Below are 18,898 nucleotides of genomic sequence, written 5' to 3' on the forward strand. Positions count from 1 at the left end.
AAGCAGAGTGACAATGGCATGATGTATGCATTTCTGGCAATAAATGAAGGAGTGACTCATAAGAAGGATAAATAAACTTAGTATGTAGATACTGAAAAAACATTTATCTGATATTTAGACACTGTTCTTTCTATTAGTCTCTAAAAATTAACAAATAAATGTTCTGGAGCAAATATGATTATTAAAAATGAGTCATATTTACATAATCTCAGCACATGCCCATGTCTTTAAACATTTGCTAAAATAATCATACCTACTGGCTTAGCATTTAGAGGTTTGCAACTGATTTTCTAATTTTGTAAAGAATCCTCAGAATGTGTTTTTAGGAGACAGATGTCTTCTGCGTTTTGGTAATTATCTGCACCTTACTTCTTAGAGGACAGGTGTCTTCTGCATTCACGCTTTCTCATCACATTACTTCCTAGAGGACAGGTGTCCTCTATATTCATAGTTTCCCATTGCATTATTCTTAGAGGGGTGTTGTCATCTGAATTATTTTGTTTGCCATCACATCTCACAGTATTTAGTTGTTGTTAAGAAAATTACTTCTTTGTCTTCTGCAAGAAGTTGTTTCCATTTTCACTACTCTTTGAAAGGCAGATGTCTTCTTCAGTTCTTTCTCATCACATTACTTTTCTCTCTCTAATTTTCATTCATGCTGTGATTTTTTTTTTCACCTATCACTTTCCACTAAATTTGTTGACTATATTACCAATATTGATCTTATATCCATAGTCTGTCTTTAAATTTTGGGACGTCATACCACTCCTTCAAACTCCAGACTCAAGTCTCTCAAGTCAATTTAAACCATAAATATAAAACAAATGGGGAAAGAAAGTGCAGGAAAGCGGCTTTTTTTAAGAACATATTTATTCTAATAACTCAGGAAAAATAAACACTCTCATTAGCCACCACGTGACACAACACAATTTTGCTAATATATTTATAAAGTTAATCTCATTTTCAGCCTTAGAAAGAGTTTTTCCCAACTCTAGGGGGGTTACCTTTTATAGAATCCTCTTACACAAAGAAACAAAATGGATCTTTTCATTGAATGCGATTTCATATCCAGGACTAAAAGATATGCTCTGTTTTAAATCCTTCTTATATCATATACCAATACTTTTTCAAAATTAACATATTTCAATGATTAAATAGGGACACAGTCAATACCATATCTCAGACACAAACTCTACATTCTTCTAATATATTATGGTCTGATTCTGTAACCATTTTACCATCACCATCATGTTAGTCCTGACTACACCTTAATTGTTTGTTCTTTTCATTATATTGTTATTATTTTTCAAGTAAAGATATCTGTCAGTAAAGTAAAATATTGATGATTAAGTGTGTAACATACTGTTTATCGATTCTGTTATTGGCTCATATTCAGATATGTGCAATGTCACTAATAATCATGTGTATGACCTTTATTTCAGGTCATTTCCTCAATTTTTAGAGATATTTCTCTTATTCTCTCTTATTACGAAATATTAATTATTAATCCACTATATGCCTTTAATTCTCTCATTTAGTTTCCAATTTACACTTTGTAATTAATTCCTTCAGATACATCCAATAGTCAAACACACTTACCATCCCCTATATATATGTATACAATAAAATAATCATCTGCTCATATACCTATCACCCCTTACACACAATACTTAGCATCTCATATACAAACATTCACTCTCCATACTCCCTCCCCCTTACTCTCTCCCACTCTCTCCCCTTCTTTCTCTCCCCCCTATCCCCACGCCTTATGAGGGACAGGGGGAACCTCTCCTGTCCTAGTATCGGGCAACATCCCACCCCCTTCCCTTGTTTGGACACCAATCTTCTCTGATGCCAAGAACTTGCAAGAACGGGACCCGACCACTACACTGTACATTACCCTGTATTTTCATTGGTATGCTCTGTTTATTAAGATTGTACTCCCAAAGGGCACAGTACCAGTAGTTGAGGATTTATACTTTTTTTAGTCGTAAATCTAACAGGCATAGTGTAATTATCACTTAAAGAGCACATATAGAAAGCAAATAACAAACATGTAATACATTGCAGCTTGGTAGTCTTTTGATGTGGCAGCTACTTTTCTCTTTTTTTTTTTTTTTTTTTTTTACTCTTTATTCATTGGTGATCCTGTCAGAAACACATTTCCTGTCCCATGAAGTTTTGGTAAATGTTTTTTTTACAACAATCTTATATATAGGAGGTTAGTTAGGTTGACATAAGTCCATTAAACTCAACCACTAGTGAAATAAACATATCACAGATAAAAACCCTATAGACATAGTTGATCCAGAGGAAGGCAAAAAAACCTTATAAAGCCTAGTTCAATTTACTGCAACAGGGGCAAAAAATCCTTCCTGATCCTGGGAGGCTATTGGATGTTGCATTGATCAACAGTCTCTGTTGCCTAATACCCATTTATATTCTGTATTATAATCTTCTAGAAAAGCATCCAGGTTTTTCTTAAGGATAGAACTTGCGAAACTGAGGGTGGCTATTCCACATTTCACAGACCTTACTGTGAAGAATCCCTTCCTTATGTGTAGGAAATGAATTCAAGTTATGAGTGTGTACCCTATAACATATTTTTACATTCATCAATGACGAAGCTTTAAAAACATTTGCTAGTTACCTGCTGTTTTAGGAGATCTCGAACTTCTTTCAGCACAACATTAGTTTCTTTCATTTCTGCAAGCATTTGAGGACTGACATCACCTAAAATAATAATGGTTTATTTTATCCAGTAATAAAATAACAAAACATTTACTTTGGGTTAAACCAACATGTATAGTAGGAAAGAGTACATTACCAGTAGCAGCCAATGTAGTATGGGCTCAGTTGCTGTAGACTTTTGGTTGTATGTGTGGGGGATCAAGTGGAACACCATAAGGGAGCTATTGTACTAAGCGCTACTGAAGAGGGACAGTTTCTTATAAATGATGAATATTGCCATTTTAACCAACTGCGTTAAAGATATTGAGGTTTGCCTTTGTTGAAATATAAAGGTTACCCCTCTGAGACTAAAACTAAATTCTATGAATTTTTGAGTAGAAAATTCTATGTTGTTACCAGAAAGTAATAATTTGTGAAAAATTATTGAAAAAAAGTACTGGGTTTCCCTAAATTCACTAAAACACATTTTGCAGAAAAAACACTGAACCCAACTTGGGACTATAAACTCCTGTAAGGTTCTTAAAAAATCTTTCACATACCAGGTTTAACTCACCAAAAAAAACCTAACCCTTTTGGGGCATCTAAAATTAAAAAAAAGGTTTTGCATTATTGGGGATTGCTGAGTATGTTAAGGTATAGCTAGAAGTCCTCACAAACATAAAGCCTCTCACAGTAAAAAAAGGTCTACGTTTGCCAGATATTCAAAAACTCAGGACACCATTTCAGCAGCAGAGGGAGATGTGCTTTTACATCCCATTATGGAATGTAACCATCAATGGAAAAGTTTAAAGAATAATAACATTTACTGAGGTAGTTATTCATGCATCACTTGTATCCAAATCTAATTCAATAGGAATTTCTTTTTATTAATTGTGGTAGATAGGTGCTCTTCTTGCACTAAAAGATTTGTGAAAGGATCTTTTGAAAGTCAAAATCTTTTCACCCCTGTATGATTAAAGGGGATTTATTTATGTGAGAGAGCTGTCACCAACCAATGCAAATTAAAACAGGGAAGAATCAAGTTTTTAAAATACTTATAGTGTTTTTTCTTTGCATGATTTTTTCCTTTAGGAATATGCCTTACTTGGTGAACATTCTGCAAAATGTGATTACTCCAATATCCTTCATTGCTTCCTTACGTAAACTTTTATGTAGGTGTTAGGGAAAAATCAAGGACAATATATGGGTATTTGGCCATCTTTTTTTTTCAAGTCTTTTTTATTAAGAAATATGAATAAAAGAAGAGGAAGGCTGAGGGGAAAGGTGAGCAGGCAAACAACAATTTGTACAAAGTCAACATTCTTCAACATTTTTAAATGAATAATAATAATAATAATTACTTCCATGCTTCTCTTAGCACAGCGACAAGGATACATTAGGAATTTACCATGTAGAATACTTAAAAGGCTCAAGAAGCTTATTTTGTACTGTTGCTATAAAGGAGTATAGAATAAAGGAATACTATTTATCAAAAAATCTGTTAACATGTTTTTCATTATTCAATTCGGCATCCAAGGCTTCCTTATTCAATATGGTTTTCAAACCCTCTACAATTATTTCTTACTTTGGAGGAAGTGGGTCTATCCACATCTTAAGCAATCCTTTTCTTGCTGCAAGGAGACACACTGTGATCCATTCCCTTCATCCCCTGTCCGTAACCACATCTGGAATATTGTTGCAGAAGTCTGTTTGCATTTAGGACAGCTAAAATCTGATGCAGTACCTGACTCTAACCCTTCTCCAGGTCTAAAGACCTTATTCGCGCAATGAAAAAGTTTGAAATGGGTTTCCCTCCACTACTCATTTATCATAGCTTTTCAAACTGTTTGAACCCAGTATGGAATGTAACCTTGAGCTATTTTGTTGGTAACATCTGCAATCTAGAGTTCCTCACCCCATTTACTCACATTAGTAGATGCTGGAGGTTTTAATAAAATGATCCTTGATTGACTTGTAAATATCTGAAATGATCTGGGAAGCAAGAATTATTAGGTTATCAAACCAAATATGGTTTAGTGCGCCTTGTAATTTTCCTACTAAAGATTTTAAAAAATTGGTAACTGGAAGATAATATAGTGAGTGAGTGGGAGCTCCTGAGGGTGACAGTTTAAGGCCTACTTCCCTAAAAGTCATAAGTCGCCCCATATCCATATGGTGGAGGTCGCCTGCCACAGTCCTTTTTTTCCATTTCTGGAAAAGGGGATGGGTACTACCATGGGAAAACATTGGATTCCCACATATTGGTAAATATCTGGATAGGTTAAATGACCGCCCCATCTCTCACCTCCCTCCAGGCTAATATGGTGTCTCTAACAAGAATACTCTTCTTCAAATGTGGAGGAAGTGAAGAGAACTTACAATGTAACAATGCCTTAAGGTCCCATGGGCATTGCATCACTCTTTCTAAACAATAGTTTGATGAGTGAGACTGTCCCCTGAGCCAATCAATAATATGGCTAGTAAGGAAGGCTATATTGTAAGCATGTACATTCGGTGTATTAGTATTTAGCCATGATGATTGCTTGAGCTGTTATCAGGGTTTCCTATTTCTCAGCCAATCACAGAGCACTAGAGATGAATGGGGACAAGTCTCCTCATTCATAGTGAATGGCGGAGAAACGGAAAACCTCAGCCAATCACAGAGCACTAGGGGTGAATGGAGAGGCTTGTCCTCATTTAACCTCTAGTGCCCTGCAATCCATCGCTGTCAGGAGGAGTCCCACGGCTGTGCTCATATCATGAATGCAGCCATGGTAATCAGTTAAGTTACACAAACACACACACATTTAATAAAATATTTTTATATTAAAACCTTGTCCTATTTTTTACCCATATTTTAAGACCTTTCAGGGAATGAGTAAGGCGTTTTATGTACCCCTGTACTCATTCCCTGAAAGGGTTAAAAGTAAAACTTTTATAAACACTTATGTAAAATCGGGGCAATTCGCTGAAAAACACATCATAGACGTTTATAAAAGTTTTTTTAGCGTTTTAAAGTCAAGCTTTAAAATTCCTGTAAAAGTTCATAAAAACGCATATAAACATGGTATAAAACATGGTATAAAATGAGGTACCTATTTTTTTCTGAAACAAACAGGAAAAACACATTGGGCTTGATTTATAAAATCTCTCCAAGGCTGGAGAGGATACACTTTCATCAGTGGAGCTTGGTGATCCAGCAAACCTTGAACAAATCTGATCCAGGATTCAAAACAATTGCTAGTAAATAGCAAATTACTTTGAAGAAATCCATTCCAGGCTTCACTGATGGAAGCGTATCCTCTCCAGCCTTGGAGAGCTTTATTAAATCAGGACCATTGACTCAAGCATAAATCTAGGGCACAATATTCAGTCATCAAAAAATACAATTAATACAATTAAAATGAAGTGAATGAATGAAGTTATTATTAAACAAATAAACATGCCATAGCATAAATAACAGGTGATGATGACAAAAGATGGAGTAACAGGTGAGGGTGTAAGTGACAATTTGTCATTGACAGGTAAAGGAGGTAGGATTTACTTCTAAAAAAAAAAAACCTGTGATGGGTCCCCCCGCCAAAGACCTTTTATGAAAGGAGATGGGTGCAGCATGTGTGGAATGGGGCAAAAAGCATGTAACCCCCATCCCTTTTGGCAAAAACCTCAATCCCACCTGCCCCCAATTGTGGCCACAAATGCCATTGTTGGGGGAAAGGGTCTCATCACCACAACATTTTTTTCTTTTTAGCCGCCTGAGATCAGTTTTTGACAGTCATTTTCATGTCCTAAAATCATGGTTTATACTCAGCTATATATGGTATATTTTAGTATTGAACATATATATATAACGTATATACAAAATACCATACATTATCTTTGAAGCCAAATTTCACCTTGGGGAGAAAATGCCAAACAACTTAATTCCCCAGCAGATTTTAAAAATACCTATGCAGCTCTGACTGCTATACTCACTCCTTATATTTAGCACTGCTTCTTAAAGGTGCTTTTCTTTCCAGTATCAGTCCTTTTTTTGGTTGAATGATATCCGTCATAATGCAACCCACTTATAGTGATATCAGCATCAGAAAAATGTATTTATACATATAGGCTTGTAGTTACCAACATTGGGGTCATATAGATGGCATATACCCTTATTGGCACTTGAGCTGGCGAGCAACCCAGTGTTCGTGAAACATCTGTCACCTTTGTATTGGGAGCTATGCCTACTATTTTTTTATTCCAAAATATTTTTAGTTATATAATTGAGTAGAAAAAGGGTTCACAGATTAAATAATTACTTCACAGATACAGAGTGACAAACTAATAAACATAATTAAACAGTACCTACAAAAGAAATGCCCACTATTTTGGAAAACAACTTTAAAAGACTTCCCCTCCTTCCTCCCAAATTAAAGGCTATGAGTCTAGTATTACCATGACTGAGGAATATACATTCTCCTCCCTACTAGCAAGTATTCTGTGCTAGTATTTATTTGATTAAATTTATGATATTTTTTGTTAAGAAAAAAAAATATGAAAAAAAGACATGTATTAATACATTTTCAGTAAAAATTGCTTCTTCGTAAGGACATCTGGCCTTTTGAATCATGTGTTGTATACTTGATATTGTATAAATGATAATTCCAACTGTTACAAGTTAGTAAAAAAACACATTTCATAAGCAGAAATTGACTGGTACACATGGGTAAATTACTGTATAAATGTACATACCTGCTTGTTTTTATTGTACTTCATGTGCAAATGAAATTCTTGTCATTTTATTTTTAATTCCAGGTCAATGCTTTACAAATCTTTGTTTGAATGCAATAATACAAACAGAAGGAGGTACTGTGCAGGTGTACCATAGTCCTCTATGCTTCTTTACATAAAGAAAGACAATAGATTAAAGGAGACATTATTTCTGATTTAGGCCCAGCATCTCTACGCCCTACTTTCCATCTGTCTGCAAGAGAACAGTGCATAATGGTACATTACTAAAAATCTGGTGAGTGCTTTCCAGCAGCCATGTAATTTAGTGCTATATAGCAAATCAACCTGTAATTTAGTTATCAAGATAATTGCTATTCTGGCATTATTCCGAAGGTTAGGAACCACTGTTCTGTTATTCAACTGGTTGAAAGCACCATCAAATATTTGTGATTTCCCCTCGGGCATCATTAAAAAATGTTTTTCTTGGCAAAATGCATTTTACACAGTTTTATTGTATGTGTTTAAAATGCTTTCTACAGAAGGATTGAGACAATGATAATGGGATGTTATGTTGATTTCTAGTACGGTAACACTTTCCCCAACCAAAAAAATGTTTTCTTATTGCACATAAATGCCTATTCAAATGGAAAGTGCAGATGTGACTAATGGAAAAGAAATGGACGAAAATATGTGTTTATGTGCAAAGGGCTTTGCCTACCAAGTTAAACCTGACTATGCTTTTTAGTATTTAATTTGTATCTAAACCCAAAATACATAAAGGCACTAGGAGGTACGGAGTTTTGGCAGAAAAGACATGCAAAATATTTTTTTGTAAAAAAAAATTTCCCTGTCCTTTTTGTATTTTTCTTTTTTGTTTTGCTTGCATTGTATGGCACATACACAATGCAATGCAGAGCTCAACTCTATTGATGGCAGTCCCAAGTAAAGACCTAGATGTTCCAAACAGGTATATAGTATGGACACAGGATCCTGGACCTGTGTGTGCTATAATCATTCATATATGTACCTATAATGTACTTAAAGCACATCTCCAACCAGAATATTATTACCCTGCTCTAACCCCTCTTTCCAATCTCTCTGTAACCCATCCTGCACGTTTAAGCTTTTTTCTAACATTTTAAAGCAAGATACAAGTACCTAAATCCACTGTCCAAGTCTCTTGCCAGCAATGCAGTCTAGAGCTAAAGATGTGCCCATTCCCTACAGTCTCCTAGCGCTAATGTAAATGCTGTAAACTCTTCTTTTGGATCCTAAAAAGATCACTGCTGTACAGACAACTTGTTGGACAAAAAGAAGTTGAGCACTAGTACCCCAAAAATGTAAAATGTCTCAATAAATCTAGGTCATTTAGGCCTATGTGGGCTGCTCTGGTGCTTAGGGTTCCAAAGACATCCCTTGGATAATTTACACAAGAATATGTAATTGGGGGTTTTAAAAAGCCAGTGAAGGCAGAAGTGGGAAGGTAAACATGTGAAATTTACTAAAAGCAACCTTTACCTATGTTTGTTGTGACGGATATAATATAGATTTACTACAACGGACATTGTAAACACATTTATTTAATTATATTGCTTATTAAAACATCTGGAATTATATAAAATAACTTGCTTTAAGATTACATCTTCCACAAAGAGGCAATGAGAGGCACCAAGGTACTTGTATATACAGAAAATACATTATCTTGAAAAAGCCGAATCAAACTTGCATTTTGTTTATTTGTCTAAGACTACCTAAAAAGAATAAAATCACTGTTTTTCTATTTGCTGCACATTGTTTTGTTTTGCCTTTTTACATGACGTTCATTCTATAATATACTCTGAGCAATTTTTTTTTTCTATCCCAGGCTGTTAAGGATATGGAACTAATAAGTCCATATCCTTAGGAATGTGGAAACAAATAAGTCCTATAGTTAGAGAAATCCTGGATGTATGCTGCCACTGCAGACCTTTTTTCAGAAACTGTTATTTGCGTTGTGGCAAATGCTGACTTTTTTAGTGCTACCACTTTCAAAGATATTGACCAGGTCAAGTATGTTCTTTATTTATATTCTGAGTTTTTTTGGGTCAATGACTTTGAGTGTATTTCAAGTGGTCTTTTTAATAACAGTGCAAATTTGCATTAGGACAATTCTGAGATGGCACAATAGCAACCTTATTATTTTTCAGAAAAGCAACATTGTAATGTTGTAGCAGATCACAATGCAAAAGGTTGTAAAGACTGATCTATGTCAGATGGTGTAAGCTAAGGATTTTCCTGGCTGTGTCACATTTGAGCTATCATCTCAGTTTACGAAGTAGATGAAGAACCTATACCAGCATTTCGTAAACTGTGTCTTGGATTGTTGTCCCCAGACTTATGATGATTAAGGACTTGAATGATGCATACGATTTCTTACTTACGATTTTTTCTTATTTTGGTTTAGTTTTGCTCAAAAATCCTAGCTGCCAAATAGTAACAGTGGCAGATTACAGGTTTGTATTGGGACATGTGCAAAGCAGGTGCCTTAAAGGAAACAAATACATTTACTGCATGTGTGTCTGTGTTTTTTATTAATTTTTTGTCTTTGTATGGTTGGGTGACATTTTGATAAAAAGTATTTTCATGGGTCTCAGTATAGTAACTCCTAGCCTGGAAAATTCTTCAATAAAGATGGTTAATTATGATGGTTCAATTTTTGGGGGGAAAACTAGATAAAGGCCTTATCAGGGGGAAGTACAGTACTCTCTTTTATAGGTATTTCATACCTGAGGGAGTTGCCAGATTTGGTCTATATTTTGGGAAAAAGCCCTGGATTTCAGTTTAGCAGCTGCTAGTTTTCACGAGGCTCTTTGAAATCCAGAAACAAAATGTGTTGGAGGAAGGTTTGGGCCTTGCATGTCATAGTTCAAAATACCAACCATGTTTTGTATATAGGATGTGTACTCAATTCACCTGGCCAGACCAGTAAGGAGAAGTCTTTCCTATAAGTATTTTCCTGGAAGGACCCGGTAGTGTTCTGGACAAGAGTGCTGCAAGAGTGATAGTCTAAAATTATGATTTGAGTGATCCAGTGATTTGAAAATGCATAACAGAGAGTTAGCCTTAAAGTAGGAAGATGTCAGGAACAGACTAAAATTTACTATATATTGACCATGGAGATATAGATTCTCTGATAGCTGCTTTGGACACCCTTTTATGCTTTGATCCCTGCTATCTGCTAACTGAGTCCCTACATATGGTGGATGTATGCTGTAGTCATAAGGAGCTCACATCAGCAAGAAATAGTTTTAGCATCAGTCTGAAAGCCAAAGGCCAATTTCCTCTCAACAAGTGCCTCTGCTAAGTTTTCCCAGGTGGTTAGACTGCTTAATGCAGAGATACTTTAGAAAAATATTATTTGAATTTATTCTCAGATGAAATCAGAAGAATTAATTTAAAACACAGTAAACATTTTCCTCAAAGAGATTCTTAGAGCAGGTATTGCAATAAGTTCTCAAAGGTGTGTCAGCCAAGGAGATTGTTAGAAAACAGCTCAGCTACAGTTTACTGGACCAACTAGACAGAATACTAGACTAGTCTGTTCATAGTAATGCATCCACTCTCTCTTTTGAAAATGGAAGGGATGCCTGGACTTGTGTGCTGTTCTGTCCTGGAATTAATGTGGCTTCTATTTTTAGAATATGAAAATGTCAAGACCTCGAATGGAGGGCATTTTGAACGGCATGGTGCAATTAGAAATGCATATGGAATTGGTAAGTTTGTTCCATCTGATGTTCTGAAAGTCAGCCAGTTAGTGGGGCATGGTTGTGATGGTTACTGGTCATTTTGTGGAAGCCCCAATAGTATATTGAATTCTTGGTGGCTGCCACATGCTGGTAAAGACGATACTGTGATAAAATGGCAAATGAGCTCAGTGTTGAAAATAAATACAATAGCTGGTAATATGGGTTGCAGAGCCTGATGTGATCACCTATGTAAAACTTGAAGTAAACAGGGTGCTACTCTCCCTACAATGTGAGCAACACTAACTATTACTGTGAAAATAAAGATCAGAGCAACAACCCAAAAAATATGGTAAATGTGACAAGGCTAATTCAACTAAAATGGAGCTTGGTGTTTCTGATTCAGCTCTCAGTAAGGCTAAATGTACACTGACCTAAATGTTAAATGCTTATAATAGCCCTTTCACCTTTTGTAAATATTTTAAGCATTTTAAAGACATTTGAAACCAAGATTTATGGCAAAAAACAGCTAGAATAGGGTAAAGGCTTCCAAAATGCCACAAGACACCCACAAATGCCTAAAAAACTGCCAAAAATGCTCATTCATGGTATTGTGTGGCGTTTTGAGCTTTTATGTGCATTTGTGGATGTTTTTGGGCATATGGGAGGCATTTTCTAGGCATTTTAACTCCTTCCAAATGCAGGATGCATTTTATTTTACAGCCTATCAAGAAAAAAACTGTGGTGTGGACTTACCTATTGGAATGAATGAGAATTTCAAACATGGGTATTTAAACACTCAGGTTAAAAGTTGAGGAAACAGTCCATGCAGACTAAGCCTAAAACAAGGCATCCACGGACAGAAATATGGTCACAGCTAGGAATCCTGTTCTAGTACCAGTTTTCCTGTGAGCAGTGTTTACTAACTAGTGAGACTGGATCAGTCAGTCAAGAACTTGGTGTTTTTCCAAGATAGAAAAGAAAGTATTGAACAATTCATGTTACAGTAATGTCAGTCTAGAAAGTATTGGGTGCTTGAACATCATTAAAGTAAATTAGGAGTTCCTTTAAGGCATGTGCGAATGTGTCCCAAATACAATGCAGAAGTCCCACCACCTCATAATTTCAGAGATAAGTATTAGATCTATTTTAGATGTTTATGCCAGAAACTTGAATTTCAGAGGGTCTGGTGTGATATGCATCAGTCTGGAATAAAGATGATGTGATGGTAACTGAAAAGCTAACAGAGACCCTAAAGTCCTACTCTGAAAATAACACAGAAACAGTGACAAATGCAATTGTGTATATATATGAATGGGGAGTAGTGCAGACCTCTAACCTTAACAAAAACAAGTTCTAGTCATGCAGGGCAAATGAATAGATTTGCATAAAACTATAACTAAACACAAAAACAAATATATTAAGGCTCACTAGTGATTAGATGAGATGTGGCTTCATTGGTTTTTGTTTTGTATTTCAAAGATTTTATTAATTTTTAAAAGGAAGTTATAATAAGTTTTTCACAAATTGTTTGCATGTATAATTGCTTTTTGTTTTGAAAGCTAAAAGCATTTTAAGCAAGTACAGAAAATATATTCTGACATTGCCAGTAATGCAGAGCAAGTTACTTTATGCAAGTTAAACAGAAAAGGAAAAACAATCTAATGTGTTTTATGAACTGCTAGTCCCACAATTACCATGGAATAGAAATGAAAGAAAAAAGACACAATTGAAGTCCAGCCTAAGTGACGACCAAGCCCCACTCCATAGATATAGCCTGTAGTCTACCCAATGAAAGGAGATGTGTTATTTGCTGGATTATCAGGTAAAAATAAAGCCAAAGCATATATAAACTAATAATTTTAATATATATGACATTTTTGTGTTTTTATGCAATTTAATGACCATTTTCTCAAAAGCTACTACTGAACTTTTCTTTGCTACATAGTGATCCATTAAAAAACCCATATATGAATTTATTATTTAGTCACATTAAACTAGACATGTTCTTGTAATGTTAAACATTTTGGAGCTTGGCCAGGATACTTTTACCATTAGAAATATGCCACTTTTTATATCCACACAGGTACGACAGTCATCCTTATTCATTCACCATGAAATTTTACTTGGTAGATTTTATTTGTCCAAGAACAGGATGGGGATGCGTGAAAGTTGTAAAACCAGCATGTTTTTTCTTTTACCTTTTATAATTCCATCCCTAGTGTCAGGAAGATTGCATAGGTTTTAATCCTTATATTTACATTGCTCATGTTATGGATAGTTGTCAGATTGTCTGGGTGGAGATGGTAAAAGGCATACCTGGGGACCCACAATAGATTGTATTGAAGGCATCCCATCCCCAACCATGTGTTCAGAAACATGGCATGTTTCAACACTGCTGTTTAGGGATTGTCCTGAAAATGTCATATCATATGTCTGTAGGCTCATAGTGAAAACGACACACCTTAAATAGGATAACAATGATAATATCCCTGGATGTGGGTAAACTTTATTCACAAATAAGACCTTCATAGTGTTAGATCATTTGCCTGTGGGGACTGCAGTCTGTGTCCTACTTACAGTGTTCTGTAGTACCCGTTGTGCCTACAAAGGCAAAACCTTTGAAACTTGACCAAGATTGTTATGTTTGGTTCACTATAAACTTTTACTAACTTTACTCCTGTCCGTATACACTACTACACTACTGTTTTTGCTTATTAGAATGTTATATATGCAGAATAATTTTATCTTCTTGGCTGTGCATTTCAGATAATAAAAGCAGTCACTGTTTATAATGCTTGTGCTGGTACTTTTTATTATTTTACAGTAGTTGCTCATTTACTAAAAAAATGTGTTTCTTAAAAATAAGAAAGGAATTGTTTAATTTATTTTATCTGAATTGAACAACTTTATATACAGAAAATTACCTAATACTGTCAGGCTCTAAAAGCTGGTTTTAGTATATCACACCTGCCCACCTAAAATTCTTTTTTTCCATTTAGTAACTGCAGAATGTTAGCTAGCCCATACCACGTTTGGTGTGGGTGTTTTTTTTTCCATACCACACCAAATACAAAATTCAAAGGGCTCTGTAATACAGGTATGACGTTGTTGGCAGGGTTTAATGTGTGCATGGTAGGTTTTGTGGGTGACAGAGAATTTTATTTATGATGGGTAAAAAATTGAAACAACATTGAACAATTTATATTAAGTTTACTGAACAAAATGCTGCTTGTGCTCGAACATTTATTTAATCAGTTTTTCCAATGAGCTTGTAAGGTCTTGGCTGTAGGTTACATGAAAGGGCTTACTGCCACTGCAAATCCATACTATCCTAACTCTGCCTTGGGCAGCCATATGAAACTGTTAGTGTCTAGATTACTGAATCTGTAGAAATATAGAATTAATATTTAAATTTACTTAGTTTACATTAACACAGACACGTTGATTAAGGCTAAAATATGTAACATTCCTGAGCCAAATTTTAAAGTAAATTCATATATCTAGTGCAGAAAATTCATAAGTTTGTTAATAAGATACTAATCTTTCACAAAAAACATTCAGATAATGATGCATCTAATATAGAGACAGACAATTGGAAGTCTGATATTTATACCGGAAAATGAATTCAAAAGATGAAACAAAAAAATCTAATTTACAAAGCTATTATATCGATCCCTTCCATTTTTTAAAAAATTAGTTTTATTAGTGAATCTAATAAAAAGGACAGACTTAGCTGAAAATAATGATCCTTATTCTTGTGTGAAGCTTTGTAAATTGAGCCTAAAATGCTGATGCTTTTGGGTCTTAACTAGATATGGCAGGCTGTCCAGTAGCATGGTATTTAGGTAAATAAGCCCTATTATTTCATCAGACATTCAGAATAAATATGATGAACCCATGTCACTGGTAAGAAGATCAATTGCCACTTGAAAATTCACCAAACGCAGTAATTTGGTTCTGTTGCACACTTTCTCCAGTACTTACACCTATTTTTTGCCAATGCATTATACATTGGAAACAAAATAAACATTTCTTTATACTATTTTGATGATGTATAGGTTATAATGATGTGCATGTAAAATTAAAATAAAAAAAACAAACATAGCTACAGGACATAGCGAGTGTTATTGTACTGTAGCATGTTGTATTTTCAGTCCCATGATTTGGAAAGATAGATCTCCTCAGTTACATCACAATGTACTCCATTCATTTTATAACACTTAACACAGGTACACTCTGCTCACATAAAACAAGTACTTCTTACTTTTATTGTAATATAAAGTTTATGCAGAATATGTAATTTACTCAGGAGTAATAACAAAAATATTACTAATGAGCAAGCTTATTATATGTAATACATGAGAAAATATGACTTACCTCGTCCAGATAACTGACAGTAGCCATAAAAATTATGAAATGCAATCATGAATATTAGTGGAATCATTGTAAGCTATTGATGTTGCACAGTCTGCTGCTTCTCTTGCACAAAGTCAAGTTGTTTCTCTTTTTAAAGTTTAAGTCATTCCACTACCAATTTTTTTTTTTTCCTTTGGAGGAAGATCAAGTTTGGCTACAATTTTAAAACACCATTTCAGCTTCCTATCCAATCATTCAAATCTTTAGGCTAAGTTTAGAAAAGGAGTGACACTGCAATTGACTGCATATAAAATGGCTTGTTAAAGGTTACCATCAATAATATTAATATTAATATTAAGATAGGAATAATAACATTTATTGCAGTATTTATCTATACTTCTATGTTTATTATTTTATCCAAAATTTTAGTTTAATTATTTTTTTGCAGATAACCTCTTCCCTATCTGAATGGCACTGTAGATGAGGTTTGGCATAAACCAATCCCATACATGAACCATTTGAATATGATTCTGTAAAACTACTGATCTTTTGATTATCAACCTGTGCTAGAGAGTATCACATTTTAGGTAGTGTAAAGGCAGAAAATCATTATTGCAAAGTTAAAACTCTGCAAGTAAGCATTTAAAATAATTGTTTTTTCTGCGCTTTTATCTGATATGTTTTAAGTTGATGGCAGAGTGTCTGTAAGCTAATACTTTTTAAGTCTACTGTGTATTCTGTAATTTAAAATGTATTTCCCCAATTGGCTTTGTTACTGTCAAGGTGTCCACATATATTCGAGAGTCTGGCAGTTTACCAGCTCCCCTACCTAACACTTAACTGTTTTTCCCAATTTACAACATTAACCATTTAGTACTTTCTACCACCTTTCTACCTTCTGCAACAATTCACCATTGGCTTCCACACAGCAGATGATGTACTGCCCCATGCCTGTACACAAAAGCTGTAGATTTGTTATTTCCCTGATGAATCATTTTGCATGGTGTCCTTCTGCTAATCTAGTAAAAACATGTTACATGTGCTTATGAAGGCTGATACTGTTATCCATCTCTACATGTTATACCCTTTTGTTATATGATTATAGTTTACTGGTTTTAATTTTATCTAAAGAAAACGGAAAATGGAGGAGTAGCAGATAACATATTTTGATACAATATTGACACATTTATATTTCTATTACTGTTTAAGGGTACTTTTTTCTCTATCTGGTTGCACTTGAAATATTTTCCTTTACTTACCTGTACCACCAGATACCACTTCGACTTCATGAGTTTTTGTAATTTATGATGGATATATACAGTGTACTTGTTAATTTGTATAGATTTCTTTTTCATTCTGCCAAAAGAAATATTAAAAAAAAAATAAATAGGTTGCTTTCACAGAAAAGTTCAAAAAAGTCTTGGCATATCCTAAACCATATCAAAGATACCTTCTAGTGTTGTGTATACATGTTTTTATATCTACAGCTTCTTCAATAAAAAAGAAAAATCACTACTCATGGGAGGGAGCTACCGCATCATTAATTTAGGTAGGTACGTCTGGTAGGACTGTAGCATATACTGGCATACTATCCGCAGGCAGAACTTCAGATAAAGATGAGGAAGGAAAGGTAGCACATAACACACAAATCTATAGAATATGGTGAGGCACAGGATCACATATCACAATCCTGACACATATCAGGATTGGTTGATATCTAGAACTGTTAATATTTTAGTTATTGGCTGCTCTCTAAAGTCTGATGAGGTCACATAAAAAGAATGGTACTATTTTATAGAATGTAGAGAGTTCTAGATGTATGGTGGACCCATTTTTTTCAGGGAATTCAAACAACCCAATAGTCAAGCCCTGTGCTTTGATAGAAAATGAGACTGGTAAACAGGTAACAGGTATACTGAAGTAAACTTTGCTAGCATGGGAAATTTAGGGCTTGTTCTACAAGCCTTAACAGCATTACCAAAGAATTATGATAGCTATCCCCATAAAAACTGGCAGGATGAAGGAGGAAGAACCCCAGCTCAAAAAAGAAGTACATGGACCAGAGGGTTTGACTGGGACAATCCCAGATTATACGTAGGAGGAAGCCCACATCCTCAGAGCAGTGCCAGCATCTATTAGAGGATTTTGAATAGATAGTGTGCTGGAAGTGATAGTTTGATCAGTTTAGATTGTAACACCCCTGACAAGTGTATGCTAAAAGATTAAGGAAACACAAAGAGGGTAAGCCAGTATATCTGCAAGAGAAGGCTAGAAAAACTGGATGAAAGGAAGGTTCCCCAAGTTCAGAAATAAAGGAGAGGGAGGAGAAGAAATCTTGCTGCAAGTTTTGTAAAGATGTGCTTGCTTTTCCCTTCTCTCGGCACACCAAGCTCTATGCATGGAAAAGTTTCCTGTTAAGAGGGATTTCTTTTAAGTTACAATTTGTGTATTCGTTACTGTTACCGCATTGAAGGACCCATGTCTTCCTAGTAGAATATAAAAGTGTGAAATGTGGGTTATGTTTTCAAAACATCTTTTTAAAATAAAACATCACTATTTGCATTAAAAATGGTGGGATAAAATAAAAAACAGGAGGCAAGTTACATTCCTCTAGTTTTGGTTTGTTTGATAAACACTGTGCCTTTGCCATGTTCTTAAATACAGAATTTCCAAAATTAGGCTGAAAATCTTTAAGGAAAAATAAACTAAAATATGGAGGTAATTTTATTTTATATATACTGATGTATTAATATACACTCAAATTTGTTAGTAGATGTGTAATGATAAATTTCACAAAATCCAAACTTGTTATCCTTTGCTGGGCTCCCAGGCAAGGCATAACATAGATTTAGAAGATTTTTGTGTTAGATATTTAAGCATCTCAAGTTGTCTGTAAGAGTAAGCGTACTTAACTTTTTTTTTATTATTTTTGTAGGACATCTAACAATTTATCCTGCAGCAGATATGCTTTAGAGTTCTGAGTCATGCAGTGTGCTTTACCAGCTTTTAATATTATTTTGCTAAAATATTTTTTTCTTCTCCTTTATCCACACCAGAACAGCTGCAGGCACCACATTTCTGAGAGTCTTTATTACTACATCCGGAAATATAATATTATGCTAACATCTTCTGAGACCATGTAGCATAATGAAACCATCTGCTATATTTTATCAAAGCTTCATTGTAGCACATCTTTTTCAGGTTAGTCAGGATGTTTTTATATGTTGAATCTGGTTAATCAGGACTCAGGGTTCGATTTAAAGGTAACTTCTTTTGGAAAGAGCTGCAGGAATAAAATTTCAAGTTACAAACAGCTAGTAGGCAGATTCTGAACAATACAACAATATGACCTGGAGCTGTCAATAATAAATACAGTGGTACTTTGTATAAGTCTTCTTTGGAATAAGTCCAACTTGGTATAAGTCCTGTTTGGA

At 34.8% G+C, this 18,898-nt stretch overlaps 1 protein-coding gene across 1 annotated transcript in view; it reads right to left on the minus strand.

The window, feature by feature from the left end:
• Window positions 1-15,581, minus strand: part of COMP (cartilage oligomeric matrix protein) — a 54,408-nt gene extending 38,827 nt beyond the window's left edge. Inside the window, exons 1-2 of the mRNA XM_072405050.1 lie at window positions 15,486-15,581; window positions 2,651-2,733 (exon numbers count right to left, since the gene is read on the minus strand). Of these exons, the coding sequence (XP_072261151.1) occupies window positions 2,651-2,733; window positions 15,486-15,552 (150 nt within the window). The 5' untranslated portion in view covers window positions 15,553-15,581. The remainder of the gene's footprint in view (window positions 1-2,650; window positions 2,734-15,485) is intronic.
• Between the last annotated feature and the right edge of the window lie 3,317 nt (window positions 15,582-18,898).

The sequence above is a fragment of the Pyxicephalus adspersus genome, chromosome 3 (assembly GCF_032062135.1).
Source record: "Pyxicephalus adspersus chromosome 3, UCB_Pads_2.0, whole genome shotgun sequence".
Lineage (NCBI taxonomy): Eukaryota > Metazoa > Chordata > Amphibia > Anura > Pyxicephalidae > Pyxicephalus > Pyxicephalus adspersus.